We start from the raw sequence: 23,674 nt of genomic DNA, 5'->3' as shown, positions 1-23,674 counted from the left end.
ACTAGAGAAAGCCCACATACAGCAATGAAAACCCAACACAGCCAAAAATAAAATAAATTTTAAAACGTGAATGCAGTACCTCCACACGTTACAGGGTCACCCGAGACACTGGATGCCCCACTGCACTTAATTCATCTCTAACCACTTTTGAGAGAGACAAGACCTTCCAAAGGAAGGCCTTAGTATCTCAGTTTCCAACATATTTTGGGCTTGACAGAATATGTAACTTAGCAATTTAATGAGTATGTAGAGACCCTCGAATGACATTTGAGGGGAAATTTCCTCATCTAAATCCACAAGATGTGTCCTAACACTTGGAAGCAGGCTGGTGTACCAACGACGACACTGTACATCCGGGCTCTTGTTACAGATCCCTGAGAGGCCTTGTTCTGGACAGGGCGTTCACTGACTCACGGGGACACTTCAGCCAACATCGCTACGGAGGCTACATACTCAGGACAGATAAGCCACTTGTACAGATTGGACCTGACCTGGCTCACGGATCACGACGCAGAACTCAACGCCGGGCTTCAGAACAGGCTCCTTATTCCACGTGTGGCTGGGTTACTGCTGGTTGTGGGTTGCATCCCCCAAAGTTAATTTAGCTTTCGAAGTCCACATATTCCATAAGAATTGTACATGATTTTAATGAGAGACTAATTACGACTTGTAAGTAGCTAAGCACATCAGAGTAGGGTTACAGCAGGGCAGGCGGGCCAAGGGGGCAACGTTAGAACTGCATGTTTTTTAAAATTTTTATACAAATATATATTTATTGAAGTATAGTTGATTTACAATGTTGTGTTTCAGGTGTACAGCACAGTGATTCAGTTATATATGTGTATATATTCTTTTTCGGATAATTTTCCCTTTAGGTTATTACACAATATTGAGTATAGTTCCCTATGTTATACAGTACTGTAATTTTAAAAGTAAGCTCCAAACCTGCAGTGGCACATGGCTACAATTAGGAACAGCGGACAGTAAGAGGAAGAGCTTGGGGGAGAGGCTTGGACCACATAAACCCGCTACTCTGGGGACCCCAGCACACTACTGCGAGCAGCCTGCACAGGGCCTTCTGGAACCAGGATGCCATGGACACAAGAGCTGCCGGGAGCGGCCTGACATGTACGACGGCTCTTCTCTCCATGTCTTCCATCTCGAAAGGCTTCCTTTCCACATCTGGAGGTGGCATCTGAGGCGCAGGTAGGATGCTCAGTAGCAGGCAATGACAAGGATGCTCAGCCATGACCCACACCCGTCCCCCCCTTGAACTGATCAATGCAGGGGACAAAACAATGGAGAGAGAGCTTACCTCCTCTTTTCTGCTATTTGAAGATTTAAAAAAATTCATTTATCCAAATCACTAGAGTTAATTACTTTGGAAACAGCGAACAAGAATCATCTGAGAGCGTGGGTCAGCTTTCACAAACTTGTCAGGCTGCCCCAAGGGCTTATTTTAATTCCAGCAGCCCAGTCTTGCCCACTTGAACTCCGGTTACTGGAAAAGGCATTTGCCGTCAAAGAAACACCACACACGCAGCTTTAAACCAACTGTGTGATTTTTATTGATGGGCGACAACTTTATACTCCTAGCTATCACTAACTGTGTACAATTAGAGACGCGGCATCGTAGAAGAGCAGACAGCAGAATTAATTAGACAGCAGACGCAGGGAATTATCAATCTTCATTATGTTGCCCGTGTTTCATTACGTGTACACAGAAGCATGAACGCAATTTGAAATCTTTTAATGGCAATAAAGTTACAATCACCCATCCATGTGACTGACACCTTAACTCCAAGTATTTGATCTGCAATGTGTACGTAAGCAGCTTCTCATCGCACAATTATTAAAATGTGTTTTTCCTATTAGGAACCAGCAACTTATTTTTTGTGTTTATCTTTTGAAGTAAGAACTATTTCTTCTCTGATAACTGGCTCATTTTTATCGTTTATCAAAAACTAAAGGGTGAGGGAAGAAAGTGTGATGGATTAAAAAATTTATTTTTGTAAGGAAAGATAAAATTCATTTTCACAAATTTACAAGTGTCGTTGCTGGTGCAGGATTTATTCTACTACGCAGTTAGACTGGGAATCAAATGCAAGTTCCCCTTCTTACTCAGGAATCAGCATTATTTCGGAAATGTGGTTTTTTGTGTATTTGCTTAAATCAAGCGACAATCTGTCTCAACCAGATGATTTTGATTTGGAAGTTAGAAGTCAACATAAACTATGTTGTGCACAAACCCCAGGCGTCTCCTTTCATTCTAGCCCATTTTTGCAACAGGAAGAAAGAGTTTCTCTCTAAAGAGCCACTAAAGAGAGGAGGGGAGTCGGTGAGAGCCGGTGCTCCACAAGCAGCATCGGCACACACAGCGGCGGCTACAGCAGGTCCACGCGGCGGTAATACAGGAGGTAGGCCGTGCGCTCGGCAGCGGGCTTCACCACCTGGTACTGGTTAATCACCTTGACCGTCTGGTCATCGATGCGCAGCCAGCCGTTGAGACCGATCTGGAAGACGTCCGTGGTGTAGTGGCCGCCCGTGGCGCTGCTGCCGTGGTGGTAGACCACTGCAAGAGAGGGCCCGGGCGCCCGTGAGAGCGGCTCCGCACACCAGCGCCTAAGGTGCCCGCCTGCCCCGGCCACAGACCTGCCTGTCCCACGAAAGGCCTGGCACCAAGGCAGGTGGGACAGAGAAGTGGGATTATACAAAGCAATGCTGTTTCAACTCAAAACCGTTCAACAATTTACAATACAAAGTCATACATCTACATCTTAATAACATATTCAAAACGCTCAATACCTCACAAACTATAAAAGAAATGTCAACTAATGGGGTCGTCCCATCTGTCAGCCCTGTAGGCAGGCTCGTCAGCCGCCTTAAGACTTGATACAGGAGGCAGTCCCCTGGGAAGCAGGACACAGAGACGACGCTCCCTGCAGAGCCATCAGCCAATGGCCCTCTGGGAACACACACCGAGGCCCAAACAACAGGCCCTGATCCAGCCAATTCCACTTCTAGACTGTTCTCAACAGAGTATCTGAATCTTGGACAAAGTGAAAACATGGAAAAGCCTATATTCACACTACAAGGAATGCTGAGTGCATTACACTACAATAAGGTTAATTTTTTCGTAGACCAGATTAAAAGTATTTGGTGGTGTAGGAATATGCTTACATTACATGAAAAAAACAAGAATCCGAGGTTTTCTGTGGACTGTCACCCGTGACAAGGACAGCACCGCCCCAGGAGGGTCACCAGCGCAGTCAGCTGGGCTGAGTGAGCAGTTGTGGAGTCACCCTGCAGACACTAGTCATTGCTCTTTTTTCCTTTTAAAAAAAATTTCTAATTTTTCTACAACCATGTTTTAACAGAAAAAAATACCTGCCATGTACTTGTTCATTAAAATTGTGTAATTCAAACAGGAAGCCTTACTTAGTCAGAGGTCTAAAACAAATATAACTGTCGGAAGACGCTGAAAAGGTATTAAAGACAGTGGGAGGGCACATCCTCCCCCTTCTATGCAGAGAAGGGGCTGGGAGGTGGCCCAGCCACCAGCAGACCTGACCCTGTGTGAGGGAAACAGCCTCCAGTGACATTCCAGGGAGGGGGGCAACAGTGTGGCCAGGGTGAGCTGCGCGTTGCCCTGAGTGGCAATGAGGACAGTCACTTGGAGAGAGGGGCACCATCTGGTACGAAATTTCAGCAATAAATAGCCTGAACGTCGGCGCGCTCTCCCACTTGTAGGGACATCCAAATTCACCCTGAGCTAGTGACCTGGGCTGGTCAGAGCCGGGCTCTGCACAGAGGCCATTCTGCTGGGGCTCAGAGGACACTGAGGCCCTGGCCTGCTGGTGACGAACGTGACTGGTCACTGAGGGACAGCAAGACTGTTGGGCCGTCAAGTGGGAAACCAGCAACGGAACCAGCACCAGCTCACGGCTACATCGAGTCCTGCAGGTCACAGCGATGGAGAGGCTGCCACAGGGCAAGGGAAGCCCCGACACCAGCATGTCCCTCTGACCCCAAATCCAGCTGTGGGGCGTCTGTCCGGATTTTCACCTCTAAGACCTACCAGACTTGGTTCTGGTTTTTTTTAAGTGACCAGGTCAGTAGGATTTAAAGGACCTGTGGGTTTAACTGATTTGCGTTTCCTCTACGACACTTCATTTTAAATATTCAGAAGAGAAGCGCTCTACCCGTATTCAGGTTTCTCAAGTGGCAGACCTGTACCTAACATGGTGATGTGTCACAGACGCCCAGCAAGCCCACGTCACAGAAGCAGAGCTGAGAATGAAGAGTTTTCCAAAAGCTCACGCAGTACACTAACTCGTTTTCTTTGTCCCACAGTCAAAACCATTTTAAAAAGTACCTCTTTACTCACAGTTTACAGAAAGCTGCAACCAATCCGGTGACCGTACTTCTGAGATTAGAAGGCTCAGATGAGGATTCAGGGGTGCAGGCGAGAGCGACTCCAGAGGGAGCCCCGGGGTCCCCTGACCAGGAGACGAGACTTGCTAACCCTGTCCCTGACCATCACCTGGCCCTGACAGGGACCCAAGGGAGGCTGAAACACGTCATCACCCTGGGACCTCAGTGCCAAACCCCAGGGAGCCAGGCTGGACCCTGGGGGCCCTCTGCCCTCAGAGGAAGACCACAGAGAGGCCTCCGAGCTTCCAGCCCAAGGCAGGTCGGGGGAGGGTGGCTACACGCCGGGAGTGTGTTGCCCACCAGGTCCCAGCAGGCTGGGGTGAGGCCGTGATCAGCCACCTCCGGGGAGAAGAGCGAGTCGGAGGGAGCAGGTCCTGGTGGGAAGAAAGGGCCAACCGGGCCCAACACCTTCTAACCTGGCACCCGACCCACCCAACGACCAGGGCCCAATCCAACATCCCAAGAGCTCAGGGGTGGACCGAGGGCAGGAGTGTGAAGCTCTGCTCTGCCACTTAAGGGCACAAAGCGGCCAACGTTCCTCCACGAGTTTCAGTTTGTCCTTTTACAAAATGGGGATAGCGCCACATACCTCTCAGGACACTGTAAGGACTAAATGAGATACTACATAAGAAGTATCCAGTGAAAAGGCTCAATGAACGTGTGAGGGCCAATAAACAGCAGTCATTACAGACAGGCTCACCAAAGGCAACACAAAAGGAGCGGTGGGAGAGCAGCTAGAAAATTCTAATAAAAACGGCCAGAAAAGCAAACACAACTGTTGCAACCAGCAACTCTTAAAAGACACATAAGGCCTCAAAGGCATAAAAGACTCCGGCTGTAAAAGAGAAAGAAGCATGGAAGGATAGGAGGCGCAGAAGATGGACGGGCTCCGCGGGGAGCTCTGCGGGGTGGGGGTGGGGGTGGGGTAGGAGGCCGTGGGCCGCTGAGGAGCCTGCGCTCCCCTAGCCTGGCTGGGGCCACGCCTCAGCACCCACTCCTACAGGCACCACGACCGCAGCAGGGAGGGTTCCCAGACTGGCAACCCCACACCTCTGGCTCCAAGACAGAGACAGTGGTGTTAAACGACGTCTCACGCTGGGCTGAGCTTTAGAGCCAAGAGAATATTCTGTCAAATTCCAAACACACCAAATTTTAGGTAAAACGCACATTTTCAAATGATTTCCAGACTTATAAAGTCCACAGGGATACCAATAATCTATTCTCTACGTTAAGTGGCATTACAACAAAATTGTGCCAGGATTATAAACCTTTTCATCGTTGCTTTAACAGGAAAATGTCGTACAAATTTACTTACCTGCAAATAGCCTATAGGTTCTGTGGCATTTAAAATTCTTATTTTTAACCCCTGGAGAGAGCAGTTCTGAAAAACAAAATATCAAGAGCTTTAATCTATAAAAGCGCTGACACACAGAGCTCCCAGAAAGGGGCAGACAGCAGCTTCCATTCAAGTAACCCACCCAGTGGACCAGGGAGACCAAACAGAACTCCATCCCCTCATCTGCATAAAAACTGAGCAGCGAGGAAGACCAGCTGCAGGGTAGTAACGGATGTCACCAGAACCCACCCATCAGAGGACAGGGGCATATACTGAGCCTCTAGCTCATGCTAGAAACCCCTTACAAGCAGATGTTCTAAAAAATGGGAAAGAAAAAAACAAAAACAAAGCAGCTCTGGAAAGCCTAAGGTTTAAAATGTTTTACACATGAGTCAGACCACAAAACTCCAATAAACAGTAAGATGATTTTCGGCTGGCGTTTCTTCCCCTTTCTGGTCCTCAAACAGACCATGAACGGGCACAGGAGGCAAACCTATCAGCCGAAGGCGGCAACTCGTGAGAAGAGGGCTGAGAGCCAGAGTCCGAATCTTAGGGGGAAGGAAATGCAACGTGCCTGGGGTGCAGGTGAAGCGATGGTGACCCCAGGCCCACTGCCCAGCAGGTCCCAGTGCTGGGCAGCGTGGGGAGGAAGGAGGGAGGAGGACGGGAGTTTGTGCCTCCAGGAGACCAGGGACGACGTCCCACGTCCTCTTTTCTGTTCTCCAGGCCCCCGGACACTTGGAGCATCACCTCGAGCTCGTTACACTCCTGATCGAACTTCACTGTTGCACAGAACATTTCTCACAAATTCTGAACCTTTCCAGGAAAGTTTTCCTTCAAGCTCACTTCTAGCAAGACAACTAGGTGTTTTCACCACAATGTGCCCAAGCTGCCGAGCCCCGGAGACCTGGCGGAGACCCGGGGCTGGGGCTGCAGCTCTGAGGCCGGGGTCCCTGCCGCCGGAGGGCAGGGGAAGCATTCCCCACCCGCTAAAAGCCCAGTTAGCCAGGCTGCTCCACTCAGCTGTTAGCACTCAGTATAAGGACAAGTATTTCCTACCAACAACCCATAAACTTTTTATATTTAGTATTTTTCTCACCTAGTAATATTTTCATATGGTTTATTTTTGCCTTTATTTTTAAAAGGCCATTTCAGTGAGAAATTTTAACCTAAAGGTCTATTAACAGTCAAGAAATTTAAAACAAAAAAGTCATGAAAGAGAGCTGCTGAATCCTGCCATGACAGAAAATGCTGAAGCATCAAGAAGCCGGCTGATTTCCAGAGCACTGTCATCATAAGCGCTTTTGCCTTACAGAGTTGTTACCTTTACTAATTTCCAAGTCCACAGGATATTCAATATTTTTGATGAGCTTCTGACATCCACCCGTCTTCTCGTAAACAAACCGTTTCAGGTGCAGCACGAGGACAGGAGGGAGCTTTTCCAGAGTCACCCTTCGACTGATCTCAACCTGAGACACACAGAGCACACAGGAAACGCCATCTTTACTCCGAGCGGCAGACGCCAGCCCACCTCTCGCTCCGAGACTCCAATGTTCCGGGGCGGCGCTTCTCAAAGCTTCCCGAGTCACAGGGTCTTTGGAGAATCTAATGGGATCTTTTGAGAGGTACTGACCTTCCTCTTAGAAAAATGCATATATCTCTACAGACACAACTGCAGGGGGTCCTAAAGGTCCCTGAGCCAAGTTAAGAACCTTTGTCCCAGGGCATTAAATTGGCATAAAAATTTAGAAGCTAACTTAGTAATACCTTGAATTACATACGTATTAACTTATTTTTTTAATAACTCTCACAGTGCTGATAAAGCTGAAGCCAATGTGTTTCTTGAATTAGACGCTCTAAATAACTCTAAAGCTATTTAGTGTAACCATTGGTTTTATAAGTTCCGCTTTTATCAATTCAAAATGCCCCTTATGAACGTTCAAGGTCTACTGAACGCTGCTTTTTATTAAAATCCATCTTCACAAGCAAACTTAACCCCTTTATGTACTGTTCTCTGTGTCTGCAAACGTGTTGATGCTTCCAGTATTTAGATGGAGAATACTTTCGGTAGAAATACTTGTCCACGTAACAATCCGAAAGACAGGAGCATATAATAAACACCCAGACAGCTTTCGGAGGACTACATGCGTATCTGGCTGAAGGTATCTGAAGCGAAACTAGTGGTCACTGCCACCTGGTTTATTAGGGGTGAAGACCCTTTCAGGCCTGTCTTCCCACCCAGACTGAGGTCCCAGGCATGGAAATGGCCCGATCACCTCGACATTCCCATTGAGTCTCTGCTGTCCAGTGTCTCACATCCAACAAGAATTGTGAATGAAGAAAAGCATGACTCCAGTTCCACAGTCAAAACCAGCGATGACGATGTAAGACTCCAGCTTCCTCACTTGTAAAATGATAGTCAGACTAAAGTACGTCTGGGATGGTTTCTCAGCGCTAGTGACGTGCGATTCTGTTCGTCAAGGAGCTAATCTCAAATCCGTAAGTGAGTGTTCCGGGTTTCCAGAGAAACTGAGCCACACTTTCTAACACCCAACAAATCCAGACCTTTTTTATTTAGCTAGTATTTTGTACGATCATATTTTCCCACGATCTTCCTGTGTTCCCAAAGAAAAACAACTTTTGACCTAAAAACCTAATAAAATTAAAGTAGGTACTTTGAAAAGTAAATTAAAAAATCACATTCCAGAAAATGTGTTACTTGCTCTTCACAGACACGCTGTACAAGCTCCCTCCTCAGACACCCGCCTCCATAGCCGTGGAGCGAGAACAGCCAGCAGCCTTCTCCGCCGTCTTCAAGGCGCCACCGAGACGCCACTTCTTCGGCGACTCCTTCCTCCAAACCTGCCATCTAGAGTCCATCACCTTTTCCTCACCCTCCTCTGACCCCAGGCCAACAGCCACAGCCACCGATACCTCAGTCATCACGCCCCACCCACCTCTGCCCAAACAGCAGTTTAACTGCAGCAAGAGGAAGACAGACATATCGCCAGAGGGCTCTCCTGGGAGCGCAGGGAAAGGCCGCCCCCCCGCCCCGGCGGGATCGGCTGCTCCAGTGGGGAGGGGCCCGGATGGCGAGTCCACCTCTGGAGTCACGGCTGCCCCAGACAAGCAGGTGGACAGTCCCACAGCCAGTACATGACCCAGCCTCCCAAGAACAAGTATGCACTCTCTCTCTCCCATTAAGTTCCACCGTTTCTCTCAGGAAAAACTACCACTTTTACTTTTTGAACAAAATGATCCACGAGAAGCAATTAGAAAACACGGGGGAGAACTAGGCCTAACTTCTGCAGATGCCCCGAGAGGTTGGCTTGACCAACACACAGCAGACGGACGGAAGCGCTCCACACCCTGCCTTTGCTCCTCTTCACGTGGATGGAGCCCGAGCTGCGAGGCAAGGGCAGGGCCCTTGGCCCCATGAGGTGCTGGCAGGTTTCCTACGCTGGGCCGTGCTGGCTCCCCCTGTGGCCATCACACATGGCTACTGAAATCAGGCCTCACAGGAGTACTCTGAACTGTTCAAAAAGGCACCGCCCTAGCCAGTCTACATTCATCTCCCCAACACACCTCTATGAATGCACAGCCACGACCTAGGATACATAACGGAGAAGGCACGCTCTACTGTGGAGGAGAAGTCGGGCCTAACTGGCACATCTGGACGGCCAGCAGCTAACAAGCCCTCAGAGAGCAGAGAATTATCGCCTCTCTCGACGGAGCGGACACGCTTCCTCTTGACTCCTGAACACTGAAAGAATCAAGACTTTATCTTTTTTTCAGATTAAATCAAAGAATAACAGGCACCAGAACAATTATTTTCTATTTTTCAACGTCCTTGAAGATCTACAGTCAAATGCAAACCAGATTAGAACATCTTTTAGAACATCTTTTATATCCTAACTCGCTCATGAAATTGTGCTCTATGGTATCAGGAATGTGAATGAGCTATCGGCCTTTGTCAGAGGTGGTATTCACTCTACGGTGCCATGACTGGATGGCCAGCAAATGAAACGCAACTCAGAATAAATAACCCCAAAGACCGTGACCTGTGTTTCATGACTTAGACCCAAGGGAAGTTGGGAGGGTCATCTGTTTCAACCACTTCATTCTCAGAATGTGGAAGCTTTCAGTCCAAAAAGAAAGTTAAGCAACTGACTTGAGAGGCAGGGCTCAAACCCACTCCTCCTCATTCCAGAGTCGGTGCTCTTCCGCCCACCCCAGAGGGCCCCGGGATGAAGGTCCAAGACCAACTGTGAACGTACCTCTTGTTTGGTTTTGGTGGTGTAACCCTGGACAGACTCTCTTGCCACCAGGCTTTCCAACGCATCCTGGACGGTGCGTATCTTGTCCGACTGGATATCCAGCTGCAGCGTGAAGAACGGCTGCAGGGTGGCAGATTCTTTTGAACTCTGCTGGTAAACCACAGACCTGAAAGTGGAAGACACACCACATCTAAGAGCTCGCCTTGCCACTCTCCCTGAGGTTATCCAGCAGGACAAGAGGCACAAACACTGCAAGCGAGGTTATTCAGCATCACTGGCCAGAAGACCAGAGAGAACAGAAATGCTAAAAACACACTGAAGAATTTTAAAATAATTCCACTCAATACCACCTCGAAAGAATTTCTAGCAACTCAATCCACCAGCTGAAAATTTTCCCAGCTTAAGAGCTCTGGAAGAAGACCTATTTCACCTTCCAAACGCCTCCCCTCCACTTTATTTAATGCACAGGTTAGCAAAGGTGACAATCTTCCCAGAGTCAAAATGCTGACACCTTTTATCCTCTCGGGCGTCACAGCCTGTTGTAATAAAAGAGAGGAGGGGGCTTCCCTGGTGGCGCAGTGGTTGAGAGTCCACCTGCCGATGCAGGGGACACGGGTTCGTGCCCCGGTCTGGGAGGATCCCACATGCTGCGGAGCAGCTGGGCCCGTGAGCCATGGCCGCTGGGCCTGTGCTCCGCAACGGGAGAGGCCACAACGGTGAGAGGCCCGCGTATAGCCAAAAAAAAAAAAAAAAAAAGAGAGGAAACCCCGAGGTAAACAGAATACTTTGGACAGCATTTCCCCCATGAGAACGACTTTACAATGGAAGGGGAGCAGGGTGTGTGTGGCAGGAAGGCGGCCACCACCCTCAAGCAGGAGGCTGCCCGCTGAGCCTTGCTTCCTTAGCTGGGTTTTCATTTCATTTTTCTTTGTCCAAGTTTTCCTGAGTAAAAATGTGTGTCGGGCCCATGTCTCACGTAGCCTCAGCAAGGAGATGTTCCAGGAGTTCAACGTGGGATTGTCTCTCTACAGTCTGAGTGTCCCAGTTTATACACGAATAAAAGGGGTGGACAGGTAGTCAGACTGCTGCGAGGGGCAGGCGAGCGGCTCTCTTGCCAGCTTTCCGTCTCACACACTGCCTTCCCAACACACAGCACAGGAAGCACCTCCAGGCTCCCTGTGAGGAGGAAGCCTTGAGGGGGCGGCCGTTCCCTTGGTTCCAGAGAGGAATAGTGGGAAAATAGTGGGAACAGCAGTAATGGGCCTGGACTTTACCAAAAGGGTAGACAAGGTGGAGGAAGGTGCTGGTCTTTCTGGGGTAACTGGAAAACCACCAAAAGAGCGTGAATTTTAGGAGAAAACCTTTCAGTTCGTCTGAATAAAGAATAATGCTTGGGAGTTCCCTGGTGGTCCAGTGATTAGGATTCCATGCTTCCACTGCTAGGGGCCTGGGTTCGATCTCTGGTCGGGGAACTAAGATCCCACAGGCCACACACCATTAAGAATCGTGCTTAATGGTGCCTACTACACACACAAAAGCAGCTCCTAAGTTATAAGGAGTAATTCTGTACCTTTGCTTTATAGTTAAAAAAAAAAAAAAAAATCAACACCCAATTTCAACGCAAAGAGCCCACAGAGGCTGAGGCTACAGGGACATGAAGAGTCAACTGGGGCAAAAGCTAGGGGCTTCTCCAAAGTGGATCCTGGTTTTCCCACCGCTTATTCTCAAGCACATTTGGGATCTTTGTGGCCTTGCAGTCCGGTTGCTGTGCCTCCCCACAAACACGGAGCCCTCGTCACAGCCACTGGGCCGCGCCCTCGCTCCTCCCCAACCCTCAGTGAGCACCCCGAGGGGGACAACGTCAGGCTGCTCGGCTGACAGAGAGTTAAGGGCGCAGGCAGCCTCCTCTCACTGCTGGTCACCAAAGTGGAGCCCCGCTTCCCTCTCCCAAAAGGGCCCTTCCCGAGGATCTGCATCTGGTGAAAACAAGCTGCAGCCACAGTGGTGGGGCTGGGTGTCGGGAGGCTGACACGAGACTCCAAAACAGAAAGGGGCCTGCAAAGTCTAGCTCACAGGGAGGGCACAGAAATGACGTGTTCAGTGTCGTGTGACCAGCTTGGGAGGGGGTCGGGCACATTTCTGAGGATTTCATTAGCCTGTTGCAAGGTGCTCAACCTAAACTGTTTTAGAGCAGAGAGACTGAACTGACTTGCGATGCCTTGCAAAGGGTGTTACTTCTTGTTCTGGGACGACGAAAGGCTTCAAAGCTCACTAAGAAAACCAAAAACACACTCCTGTAGGTGAAGCTGTAAGGTCTTCAGAAGGAAATCATGCCATAATGCAGTCCTTCAGACTCTGGATGAGTAAGGAGGTCCTCGGAGTCAGTGCAAGTTCTACTGAATTCCACATAATGGTGGTACTGAACGGCTCTAACGTAAATAAGTAAAAACCTTCTAGGACTTCCCTGGTGGTGCAGTGGTTGAGAATCTGCCTGCTAAGGCAGGGGACACGGGTTCGAGCCCTGGTCTGGGAAGATCCCACATGCCACAGAGCAACTAGGCCCGTGAGCCACAACTACTGAGCCTGTGCGTCTGGAGCCTGTGCTCCGCAACAAGAGACGCTGCGATAGTGAGAGGCCCACGCACTGCAATGAAGAGTGGCCCCCGCTTGCCACAACTAGAGAAAGCCCTCGCACAGAAACGAAGACCCAACACAGCCAAAAATAAATAAATAAATGTGGGGTTAAAAAAAAAAAAGTTATTAAAAAACCTTCTAGAAGGACTCCATGAATGAGCAAAGGGCAGCTAGTCTGAGGGAACTGGGGGGGGGGGGGGGGGGTGCCCAGGTACTCCAGAAGGCCACGTGTCCTCCTCTGTGTAAAAGCAGCTCCCTCTGCACTCTCTCAGCTTCCGAGCTCGCCTGGCTCCCGTGCCTACAATTCCTCCAATCAGATACATGAATTTCTTCTCTTAACAACACATGTATTTCCATTAACTTGTCTTTCTCTTCCTACCCGGCTGTGAGCAGCTGGATGGAGAGAATGTCAGTGTCACTGAGGGGTGAGGAGCCCCTGGCAGAGAGGCAGAGGCAGCGCCCACTGCAAGACCCACCGTGGGTTGTGTGAGAGCCGTGGGGCCGGCAGGAAGAGTGTCAGGAAGTCCAAGAACAGAGCGGGCACAGAGTGCAAAGGCAAACCATCCAGTCCCAAATTTCTTAGGACAAATCTTACACCTACCCCCCTCCAGCAAAATGGCAAAACCTGAAAAAGGCAAATGCTAAATTATTCCAGAAAAGCATAAAACCTGATGTGGCCACCAAAAATGCCAGTGATGGGGGTCTGAACAAAATCCGCCTGGCGAGTGACCGAAGTCTTGTTTCGGGGGCCCACTTGCTCCCATTCGTCCTCACTTCCTTCGCCTGGTTCTTCCTGCTCGTCTTCATTCACTGAGTGGCTTCGGGGTCCATTGGAAACAGTAAGTTCTGAAAAGGAGACTCTGCTTAGGCTACTATTTACACAAAGAGCAAAAAATAAAAGTTCTACACAAACCACCTACACAGATTTGTCCACTGGAGCTTTAAAGTGAGATCAGAGTGTATTCTACACTGAGGACAAAAGCAATGTGTGCGATGCTACAGCATCTCCCTGCTGGTGTGACCGGCGACGGAAGATGCCGTGGGACACTTGGAGAACTCAGGTGGGATGGAGAAGCCAACTCTACTGCATAACTGCAGTCGGACTCCATCATTTGCGAAGGGACTCGGGTCACGTGGGAGAGCCAGCCATCCCTATCTCAGGAGACCCATGCTTTACCATTTGGGGTGAACTAAACTGCCATCTGCAACTTGACTTTGAATCCCTTGGGGAAAAATGTCGTGGGGGGCTGGGGAAGTAGAGAGAGAGATCAATAAGGACAACACGGTAGCAACCGTGGAATCCAGTGGTTATGCAGGTAACCAACCTATTCTTTCAGTTTTTCTCTATGTGTAATCATTTTCCTAATTACAAATTGAAGGGGAAAAAGCAGAGATTCTGGAAATACATTTATGTATCTGAAATATATAAACACAACATTCTCAATGGTACATAATAAGCAATGTAAAAGTAACTAGTTATCTTAATGAGTAAATAAATGATTTTTGAAGGGCGAATGACTGTTGGGGGAAAAGGCAGCTTACTCTATGAGCATATATATAGCATTTGTTTAAGAATAATTCTTAAGAAAATGTTCTACCCAATTCTGGAGCAAGCACACCATAACCTACTTTCGTTATTTGGTGAGAGAAGTTTCTTCAGGTTCAGCATTTCCTCATGAAGTCCATTTAGAATGAAGCCTAAGTACTCCTCAGCATCTTCTTGTCGACCCTGAGAAGTTCAAATAGGGTCACGTTAATCTTAACCAATTACTCTTCAAGGCCTGCACGGAGTGTGTTACCTGCATATACAAACTATGCCTTCTCTTAAATTTTCAGTAAGATTTAACATAAAGTGTTTCCCAAAAATCACATGAATTTTTCTTTGGACAGTTAAGATGTGTGAAGTGGGGAAGACTGGGTGTGCGAGCGGGGGAGGATTAAATATCTATCTCTAAGCAATAGAACAGGGATTTCTTTTTAATTTTGCTTTTCTGTATTTTCGAAATTTTCTACAATAATAAAAAAGTTATTTTATAAGTTGCTTTTTTGTTTAAACGAAATAGAATGCACAACCTCAGGGGTTACCATTCACACTGCAAGTTGTAAAATTAGCAGCCCTGTATGTCTCCTTTTATTTTTGATGATGGGCAACCACAGGAGAAAGGACCCAAATTATATGTGAAAAACTCTATTGATTTAAAGACTTAGCTGCCTGCTTTACAAACACACATCAGCACAACCATTCGCAGATGAATCACACAATATGGTCACACACTAGTTGTATAATCTTACACTGGTTTCATCTGATCATATAATTTATCATGATTGGTTCATATTTCATTCTTTGGAGCATAATGGCGTGAGTGTTCCAAGGATCTGCAAATTATTCTGCTTGCGGTCTCTGAGTAGATCTGTTTGCTCCAATGGAACTACAGCTGTGGACGGGGCTGTCTGGTGTGAGTGTGTCTGTGGGAAAGGGCAGAGGCTGGCACAGCCCAAGACGCAGAAAAGAGTTAACAGTGCTGGGAAAGGCCTGCTCACCAGGTTGGTCCTTGGCTGGCATCTGGGAACTTGGATTTCAGGAGGGTTCCCACCATTCCAAGAACTGAAAAGGGAGTGTGCCAATTGTGCAAACAGTGTGGTTTGTGCTGAGCACTGGCTTTCCCCCCAGGAGTCTGGACTGGAGGCTCTGTGAGGCAGAGGGTAGGGTGCCTATGTGACCAGCCCCTAGCAAAACCCTAGGACACTGAGCTGCTGAGGAGCTTCCCTGGTGGACCACAAGCCACACAGCTGCCACAGTCTGATGTGGGAGGAACTGAGTGAGTCCTGTGTGACTATACCCAGAGAGGAGTCTCGTTTCCTGCAGACGTTGCCTGAGTCTTTACTCTGTGCTGATTTTGCTTTGTGTCCTTGGGCTGTACTGAATCCGAACTGAGGGTAACAGCTCCTGAGTCCCGTGAGACCTTCTAGCGAATCCTCAACCCTGAGGGTGGTCCTGCAGACCCCAACAAGCCGAAAGTAATGTAACTTCGAAAGCTGCAGGATCTCAGTGCTGCTCAGCCACAAGAAGCACCCTGAGCTTTACCTCTGCTCCCCCTGAGCTGGGGGGCCCGCCCCTGGCTTCTAGAGCATCTGTGCACTCATCTGTCTTAGTACTTGTCTTGTCTGCTTCCTCAGACGATAGATCTAACTCCCCCACTGGACGAGGCGCTCTGAGAAGCAGAGGGCACCGTTCACTCCATGCCTGCCTTCCTAACACTAGCAACACCCCCAAATCCTGAGCTTAACACCAAAGGCTACGCCATGGGCACACGAAGAGCCCCTGGTGGCATGCTGCTGCAGTGCCCTGAGTGTTCCCTCTTCTTCGAAACAAAGGGGCTGCAAACAATATTACTTTAGTCAGTTTTAACACAACTTTCTTAAATATTTCCTAAAGAATTCCCCTTTTCTGGCATCATTTCAATTGCTTGTACTGACTCATCACGAACTCTGTCGGGGAGAAAAGAAACGCTCTGGTTAACTGTGCAAAGGGTGCCCCTGACTTACCCTGAACACCGTCAGGGCCCTTTACAAGACCTCCGTGGCCCTTGGCCCCATGCCTTCAGCAGCAAAGTGTATGATTAAAGATGAAGGCCCGAGGGAGCGTGGAGAAGACGCAGCACTCCTGAATGCGGCCATTGTTCCCGGCCCCACGGCCCCGCCCCCGCTGCAGGGCAGTCTGTGTGGAAGTGAAGGAGCTAACTCCGCTGCCAGGCTCTGCCACTTCTTAGCTGTGACCTTGGACAATGACTTCACTTTTCTCAAATGGAACAAGCAGACAATAATCACACTTTATTCACAGGGTTAAGTAAGTTAACGGATGGAACAAACTTACAGCTGTGGTTGGTCCCAGTAAATGACGCGAGCTGTCTCTGATTACCATCATTATCATCCCATACTCTAATTCATCCTAGCAACTGACTCCAGAGCAAGCTTAGATTCACTGAACACCCACTTAATCGCCGCAGTGCCGGCAGAGGGCAAGCACTGAATACGCAACAGGTAAGGCACAAGCGTCACACTGGCTACGGAACAGCAGCCCCAACCTTTTCGGACAGGCTCGACTTGATAACTGTCAGCAGTCTATAAATGTACGTAGGCTCAAAGGCAGCTCCCGGGCGGATGTCCCTCACGGCTTTATCCCCAGGAGCTGCAACGGAAACAGGACACAGATCTTTACACCTGAAGAAGTCTTAAAATGACAAAAGGCATAATCATCAAAACTGCCCCCAGCACCAGCCCAATGCTGAGAATAGTACAGGTGTAGTAACCTGCATGTAAAGAGACATTTTCTTTCCAGCAAGCCTGAATTTCTCAAACTCAGTCACCTGATTTCATAACTCCCAAAATGTAATGGCATCAGAACCCTCGTTTGTACTCACCTTGTCTGGGTTTTGGAGGTACTGGCATATTAGTAAACTCATTCATTAGCCGAACACTAGACACGGGGGGGAAAAATGTTTAGTACATTTTTTAAAAAAGACATACTATTACTAAAAAGTCTTGACGGCTAAGTAGAATGTTATCTAGTATGAAGATAGCAAACTTTAGATAACCAATGCTGTAATAGCTAGTGAGCTCGTAAATCTTTTCTACATAAGTTTTTGGTATATTTCAAAGTGATATAATTTGGTAAACACTAAAATTTATTCAACTGAATCTAAAGAACACAGATAAACAATGTTCCATTTCCATTTCTGGTTAACTTCTATAGAAAGTCATGAACACCACATTTAAAAAAAAATAGAATTACAGGATTCATGTACAGGAAATCAAGAACTTTGTTATTTGAATCTAATTATCAGAGGGGGAAAAGCCCACCCCTTAACACATTTTCAGCAGCTTACTTACAAGCTATCTATCATGGGTGTGGACGTACAAGGCCTTTGCACTTTTGAATACAGAGGAATGAACTTCATCAGGTGATACATCGGAGGGCAAGCAACCAGTGCCTGCAGTGTCTAAATGATGGCAGTAAGGAAGCGTAAAGGAAATAAAACCCATGCTCCAAATTGTGGAAAGGCACGTAAAACACAAGAGCATATAAAACTAAGCAAGCCAAGGACACTGAACGACTTAGATATGTAAACACAAAAGGGAATAAACCAACTAATCCTGGGGATAACTGCCTTGTGATAGCCAAGTAGTTTACAAATAAGAACTGGATTCAACCAAGATAATCAAGTCAATTAACACAGGATTTCCAGTTTAAGTGGTCACTCTGCCCTGCTATTCAGGACCATTTTAATGAGAAACTTGCCTGATTCTGTCAGTCACAGGTCAACAAATCATCTCTCTTTTGGGTCACGAATAGCCCAGTTAATAAGCAGGAAGGAACCGAGGTTTTGTATTCCAAATGTGGGGTAGACACCCCACAGAAGCGGAACTAAGTCGAATGTGCCCAAGGAAGAGAAAGCTGCAGAAAGCCAGCCCTGGGGACAGCCTCTGAGAAGGATACAGCATTAATGTAGCACCAGTTTCCTTTATTGATCAGCCCGCGGGGTTGCAGTGATACCGGTTTATGAACCAGGGTTACGCTCTCCAGTAACTCTGAAAGAGGGAAGCACAGTGAAGACGTTAATGGCATCTTGAGCACAACTCACGCTCTGCTCTGGGAGGGGGACCCCCTTCAACAGAGCACACCCGTCACATCCAAAGCGAAGGCAGGCTGTGTTACAGCTTCATTCTGTTCCGCATCACGTAATTATTCAATTATTAAAATTTTCAAAAATATTTGCCCCCCGAACACTGATGACATTTATTTATCTTCCTGTGGCACAAGGACTGTTTTAATAAGAAACAGGAAGGGCTTGAAAAATAATGTAACAGTATTCGGGAACAGACTTAAAAGATACAGGCTCTTCTAACACTGACGGCTGCGCAGGCCTCCTTAATCGCGTGGCGCTCAGACTCCATCCAGAGAGGGGCTTACGGGCAGGACACGTCTCGTTCACGTCTGGACGCCCAGCACATCGCAGTGGGTGTTTGGTGACTGTTCAGCAAGTGATGATCCCTCTTTTAGGGACAATTATCTCCTACGAACTGAACTGTATTTTCATCAAAGTCCCACTCAGAATACTAAAATCCCTTATTCCATTTACAAATAAGCTTCGTTATCCCCAGATTCCCCTTTTGACATCACTCTTCCCCATAGTCTTAAAATAGTTGTAAATGCCATCTTTACAAAAGAATGCTGTAAATATTGGTAAGTAACTGGCCCTTTTTCTTTTTAGAAATGTGTTATGACAAGGTCTCCCCACGTCCCTTATGGATCCTTTCACAGCGACAGCCACAGTGTTTGCCTACCCCCCACTCTTGGCAAGTGCGTTACAACTTACGATGTTAACTCGCTGCACTGGATCCTCAGGGATCCCAGAGCACCACCAACCATCCTGCCTTCACCAAAAGGAAACAGAGACTCAAGGTTAACTCGCCTGCCTGTGACCTCACAGGAGCCAGGCAGCACAGTCGGTACCCAAATCCATGACGTGCGGCCACATGACACAGCCCCTCCCGTAACTTTTAGACTGTGTACTAGGGAGCACGCATTTGATATCAGCACCCACCACCCAAAGCATCAAACAAAAGAAGCCTTTTTTTCCTAAAAACACAGTTGCACTGGCAGATGCCAGACTTCAGAATTAAATGAAGAAATTAATTTGCAAGATTCTAATGTCAACACACACACTCTCTCCCTCTCTCCTGTGAGGGTAAATGCCCTCTGGCCTCTAACTGAGGAGGCACAGAGAATAATTTTCCCATTTATTAAAAAGTGAAACATAAGCGACTCAAGAGAACCCATGGAATCTGTTCAGTTAGACTAAGCTTGCCAAGGTCCTCTTGTCTCTCTCACTACGGGGCACAGCGCTGGGCCTTCACGGAGGAACAGATCAGATACACAACTGAACCACACGCCCACGTGACTGACACCCAGCACAGACACCGCTAGGAGCTCCATCTGTATTATTCATAATCGGCCTAACAACCCTGTCAAAGAGACACCATTATCATCCCCATTTCACAGGTGACAAAACTGAGGTCCAGAGGGGTTAGGGAACTGGTGCAGGGCACATGACTGAGCTGACATACGAGTCTGGGTCCCAGAAGCCGGGCTCTTTGCCCTCAGGAGACAATGGACTCTGCTTTAAGATCCTTTACTCTAAGGTTTCTGATACTAACTTTTCCCCACAAGCTGAAGATCTTCTTCTCACAGAGGATTTTTACATCCATCTTTGAGCCATTTTATCACAACAGCCCATAATTTCCAGTATGTGTCACAGAATGACCATTATTTCATATAGTTACTCTGCAAAATATCTGTGCATTTTCAAACAAGCATCAGTCCAAAATGAACGCTCCATCAAGATACCTGTGAATCTTTGCCATAGTATTTTTATATCTAAAAACAATATTAAGCTTTCATATAATCATACAACTCAAAACCAACTGCCTTCCTAACACAAGGACCTCTGATAAATGACATGCTGCAGTTGGCTAATAAGCCTTGCCTGGGCACCAGGACCTGCAGGTGCAGAGATGACTGAGCGGTGGCCCTGCTGTAGCAGGGCCTGCAGACCAGTGAAAAAGGGACCACACAGTGCAGGCTAAGCTGGGTGGGGGCAGTGGCGGGGATGCCCCGCCCCATCCAAGAACTGGAGAAACCTGAGGTGGCCAGGGGCCTGTGACGGCAGATGGTACCAGGAGAACATCTCCAGCTCGGGGTGATGGTGCCTTCCACCCGGAGGAGAGAAGCAAAAGGACAAGCGGGTTCTTTCCTGTTTTGGACAGTGATGAAAGAAGGAGTTCAGTTTTAAGAGTTTTAGAGGCTCAGATAAAAAGGTACATGGAAGACACCAGTAAACAGTACACTGACACTCACAGCCCAGCCAGTAACACACACACACACACACACACACACACACACACACACACACACACACACACACACACACACACACACACACACACACACACACACACACACACACACACACACACACACACACACACACACACACACACACACACACCCTGCAGCTCAGGGCCTGAACTGTACATTCTGACAGCGGTGGGTCAGAAGCGGAACCCTAAGCACCACCCATGTCCAAGTGACAGGCTAAGGAGAATCCGTCATGGTGATCTAGAAGGACAGGGCAGCTGGGATCAGTAGTGGGAGCAGAAGCACGTTCGAGGGCCTCAGGGAGGAAAGCAAGAGCGGAGACCACTCGTGCAGGCTCCCCTGGCCAGGAGCCTGGCTGAGGAGGAAGACAGAAGAAGGGGGTCACTAAGGGGCTCCCAGGAGCTAGGGAAGGGGAGACTCACCACAGTGTACAGTGGGGAAAGAAAGGAAATAGCAACCTCAATTTTCTCGATGATACTGGAAGCAAAGTCTCCCGGGATTGGGGGCAGGGGTGAAGATGGGAGGGGAAGTGGCTCGACAATATCAATTCCTGTTCAATACAGACACTGAAGGAAAACAGAAAGAAAATGATCAGGGGCAGGCATGCAAGATCTATCTGAAACTTCCCTTCCATGCATCTGTTTTAACAGAGTCAGAAATAAGTTTATACGTAGTCAAAAGTGCTTTGGATGCATATCTTGTTAAACTAAAAACAATCATTTACGACAGGCCAACTCCACTCTCAAAGGGGAAGCAAAGGGCTTCCCTGGTGGCGCAGTGGTTAAGAATGCGCCTGCCAGTGCAGCGGACGTGGGCTCGAGCCCCGGTCCAGGAAGATCCCACGTGCCGTGGAGCAACTGGGCCCATGCGCCACAACTACTGAGCCTGCGCCCTACAGCCCACAAGCCACAGCTACTGAAGCCCACACACCTAGAGCCCACGCTCCGCAACAAGAGAAGCCACCGCAATGAGAAGCCCGTGCACCGCAACGAAGAGTAGCCCCCGCTCACCCGCAACTAGAGAAAGCCCGCGCACAGCAACGAAGACCCAACGCAGCCAAAAATAAATACATAAATAAATAAATTTATATTTTAAAAAAGAGTTTGAGAGAACCAACACTTTTCAGTTCTCCAGAAAGAAATGTTTGCTTCAATTCCTTAAAATTAAGTTTTGAATATTCTGTGAGTATACAGTACATTAATAAAGTCACATTTCAAAAGGAATGAAAGGTTGTAAAAAATTAAGATTAAATATCTTATTGCCTACGATTTTCTCTTAAAAACCAAACATCCACACAATTTCAACGTTCAGTTTTATAACACACTGGAGCTGGGTGGAGCTGAGCGTTCCTTCCCCTGAAGAACTTCACTGACCACAGACTGAGCCAGACGCTAACGTCTGACGGAGTCCACGGCGCGCTGCCCCTCTCCTCCCACCCAGTCAAGCAGCACCGGTGCAAGGACAACGCTAACTCCTGTAAACGATCTCCATTCCTGTTACTGAATGCTCCTAAAATAAATGAATCTTACTGCTCTGTTTCTGAGGTCAATATTCATTAATGCAGACAAGCGAGTATGAATACTGCTTTTAATGTTTTGGTGTAACAGTTGGCTCTACTTAATGAAGTTCCTTTTATAATAACAACATCACCGTTTCCATTTAGATTTTGCTCAAGTCAATGAGCACTGAGGGGCAGCCAAAGAAGAGAGACGGGGGGGGGGGGGGGGTATTTCCTGAGGCTGAACCTTTAAATCTGACCTATGGTCCCAAGTCATCACTGTTGGTTTTCTATTTTACTTTCTTTTAGGGCACATTATCAGAAGTTGACTGTAGTAACAGACTTTCCCCCCAGAGGCCTTCTTTTCAATCCATTGTTGTTGGTATAATTTACTCCTCAGACCTGTTTAGACAGTAACTTTAGGAAGGTGGCCTCCTCAAGCCATCTTTTCCACAGGAGTTGGCAGGGTTGCCCAGGAATGATGTTACAGGCACAGCACAAAATGCCAGAATGACTGCATATCACATAAATGATAGGAAACTGAAACCGTTCTCTTCACCTTCGTAACATCTCAAACACTGACATATATTGTAGCCCACACACATAACCATAAATCACTCAGAGGAAATGATCCATAAGCTCAAGGGCAATACTAGCATTGTAAACTTTTAAGTCCATATAAACTATGATTATTCTTATATTTTTATGTATCAAATTTTGTTTTCCTAAAATTAGCATTTAGGTCATATTACCATTTAAAATACATGAAAACGCAAGCTGCAGAACTTTCACTGATTCTTAAGGCTCAATAACTGGCTCATAATTGACATTCTGATGCTGCTGACCTGCTTTTCTGTTATCTTCCTAACTGTCCAGAACATTCTCCAAGTGTTTTTCTTTTCCTCATTACGTCACTTCGGAAGAACACACGCTATCTTGGTTACCTAATCAGGTGGAGGACAGCAAAGTGACCAAAATGTACCACTACCCGTTGGCTATAGATCAACTTATGTTTCGTAAGTGGAGGAGTGTCCATTTAGTTCTTTAAAAGAGACATGACAGAAATATTAGCAAGGACATACACCTATCAAGTTAAGATACGGACTGAACTCTCACCCCACAAGTGTGACTTCTGCAAACAGGTGCTGGACCTCCTCAGCTCAGGGCCTGCTGCATGATCACTGCCTGTGCTGCTTCGGAGAATTTGAAGAGAAAATGCAAATTGTTGGAGAATTATTTCTCAAGGACAGGGAAAGTGTTGAATATAAACGTGATTTATAAACCACTAAAACAAAGATCAATCGGGGTATGTTTTTGTTTACAATAAATACAGACCCAGGAATTCATTTTTCTGAGCAGATCCAACTTGTAGTGATTTTGTTGCTCTCTCCAGCAACAATTTTTAGGTATAAAACTGTGCAAAATCATCTATTAAGTGTGTTTTACTAAAATTCATAATAAATGACATTACTAGATACCTCAATTCCCCCACAGAACAGAATTTTTCTAAAGCTTTCTAAGACCTCAGTTTACCTAGTTCTCTTACACTGGAATTT

At 47.4% G+C, this 23,674-nt stretch overlaps 1 protein-coding gene across 1 annotated transcript in view; it reads right to left on the bottom strand.

Annotated features, from left to right (window-relative positions):
• Window positions 1–1,734: 1,734 nt before the first annotated feature.
• Window positions 1,735–23,674, bottom strand: part of USP10 (ubiquitin specific peptidase 10) — a 72,799-nt gene continuing 50,859 nt past the window's right edge. Inside the window, exons 5-14 of the mRNA XM_060083188.1 lie at window positions 18,179–18,270; window positions 17,572–17,681; window positions 17,103–17,158; window positions 16,767–16,870; window positions 14,311–14,410; window positions 13,350–13,527; window positions 10,048–10,213; window positions 7,095–7,239; window positions 5,750–5,815; window positions 1,735–2,572 (exon numbers count right to left, since the gene is read on the bottom strand). Of these exons, the coding sequence (XP_059939171.1) occupies window positions 2,385–2,572; window positions 5,750–5,815; window positions 7,095–7,239; window positions 10,048–10,213; window positions 13,350–13,527; window positions 14,311–14,410; window positions 16,767–16,870; window positions 17,103–17,158; window positions 17,572–17,681; window positions 18,179–18,270 (1,205 nt within the window). The 3' untranslated portion in view covers window positions 1,735–2,384. The remainder of the gene's footprint in view (window positions 2,573–5,749; window positions 5,816–7,094; window positions 7,240–10,047; window positions 10,214–13,349; window positions 13,528–14,310; window positions 14,411–16,766; window positions 16,871–17,102; window positions 17,159–17,571; window positions 17,682–18,178; window positions 18,271–23,674) is intronic.

This window comes from Mesoplodon densirostris, chromosome 19 (assembly GCF_025265405.1).
Source record: "Mesoplodon densirostris isolate mMesDen1 chromosome 19, mMesDen1 primary haplotype, whole genome shotgun sequence".
NCBI classification, from domain to species: Eukaryota; Metazoa; Chordata; class Mammalia; order Artiodactyla; family Ziphiidae; genus Mesoplodon; species Mesoplodon densirostris.
Note: the sequence above shows the minus strand (reverse complement) of the source record. Positions and strands in the feature narration are given on the sequence as shown.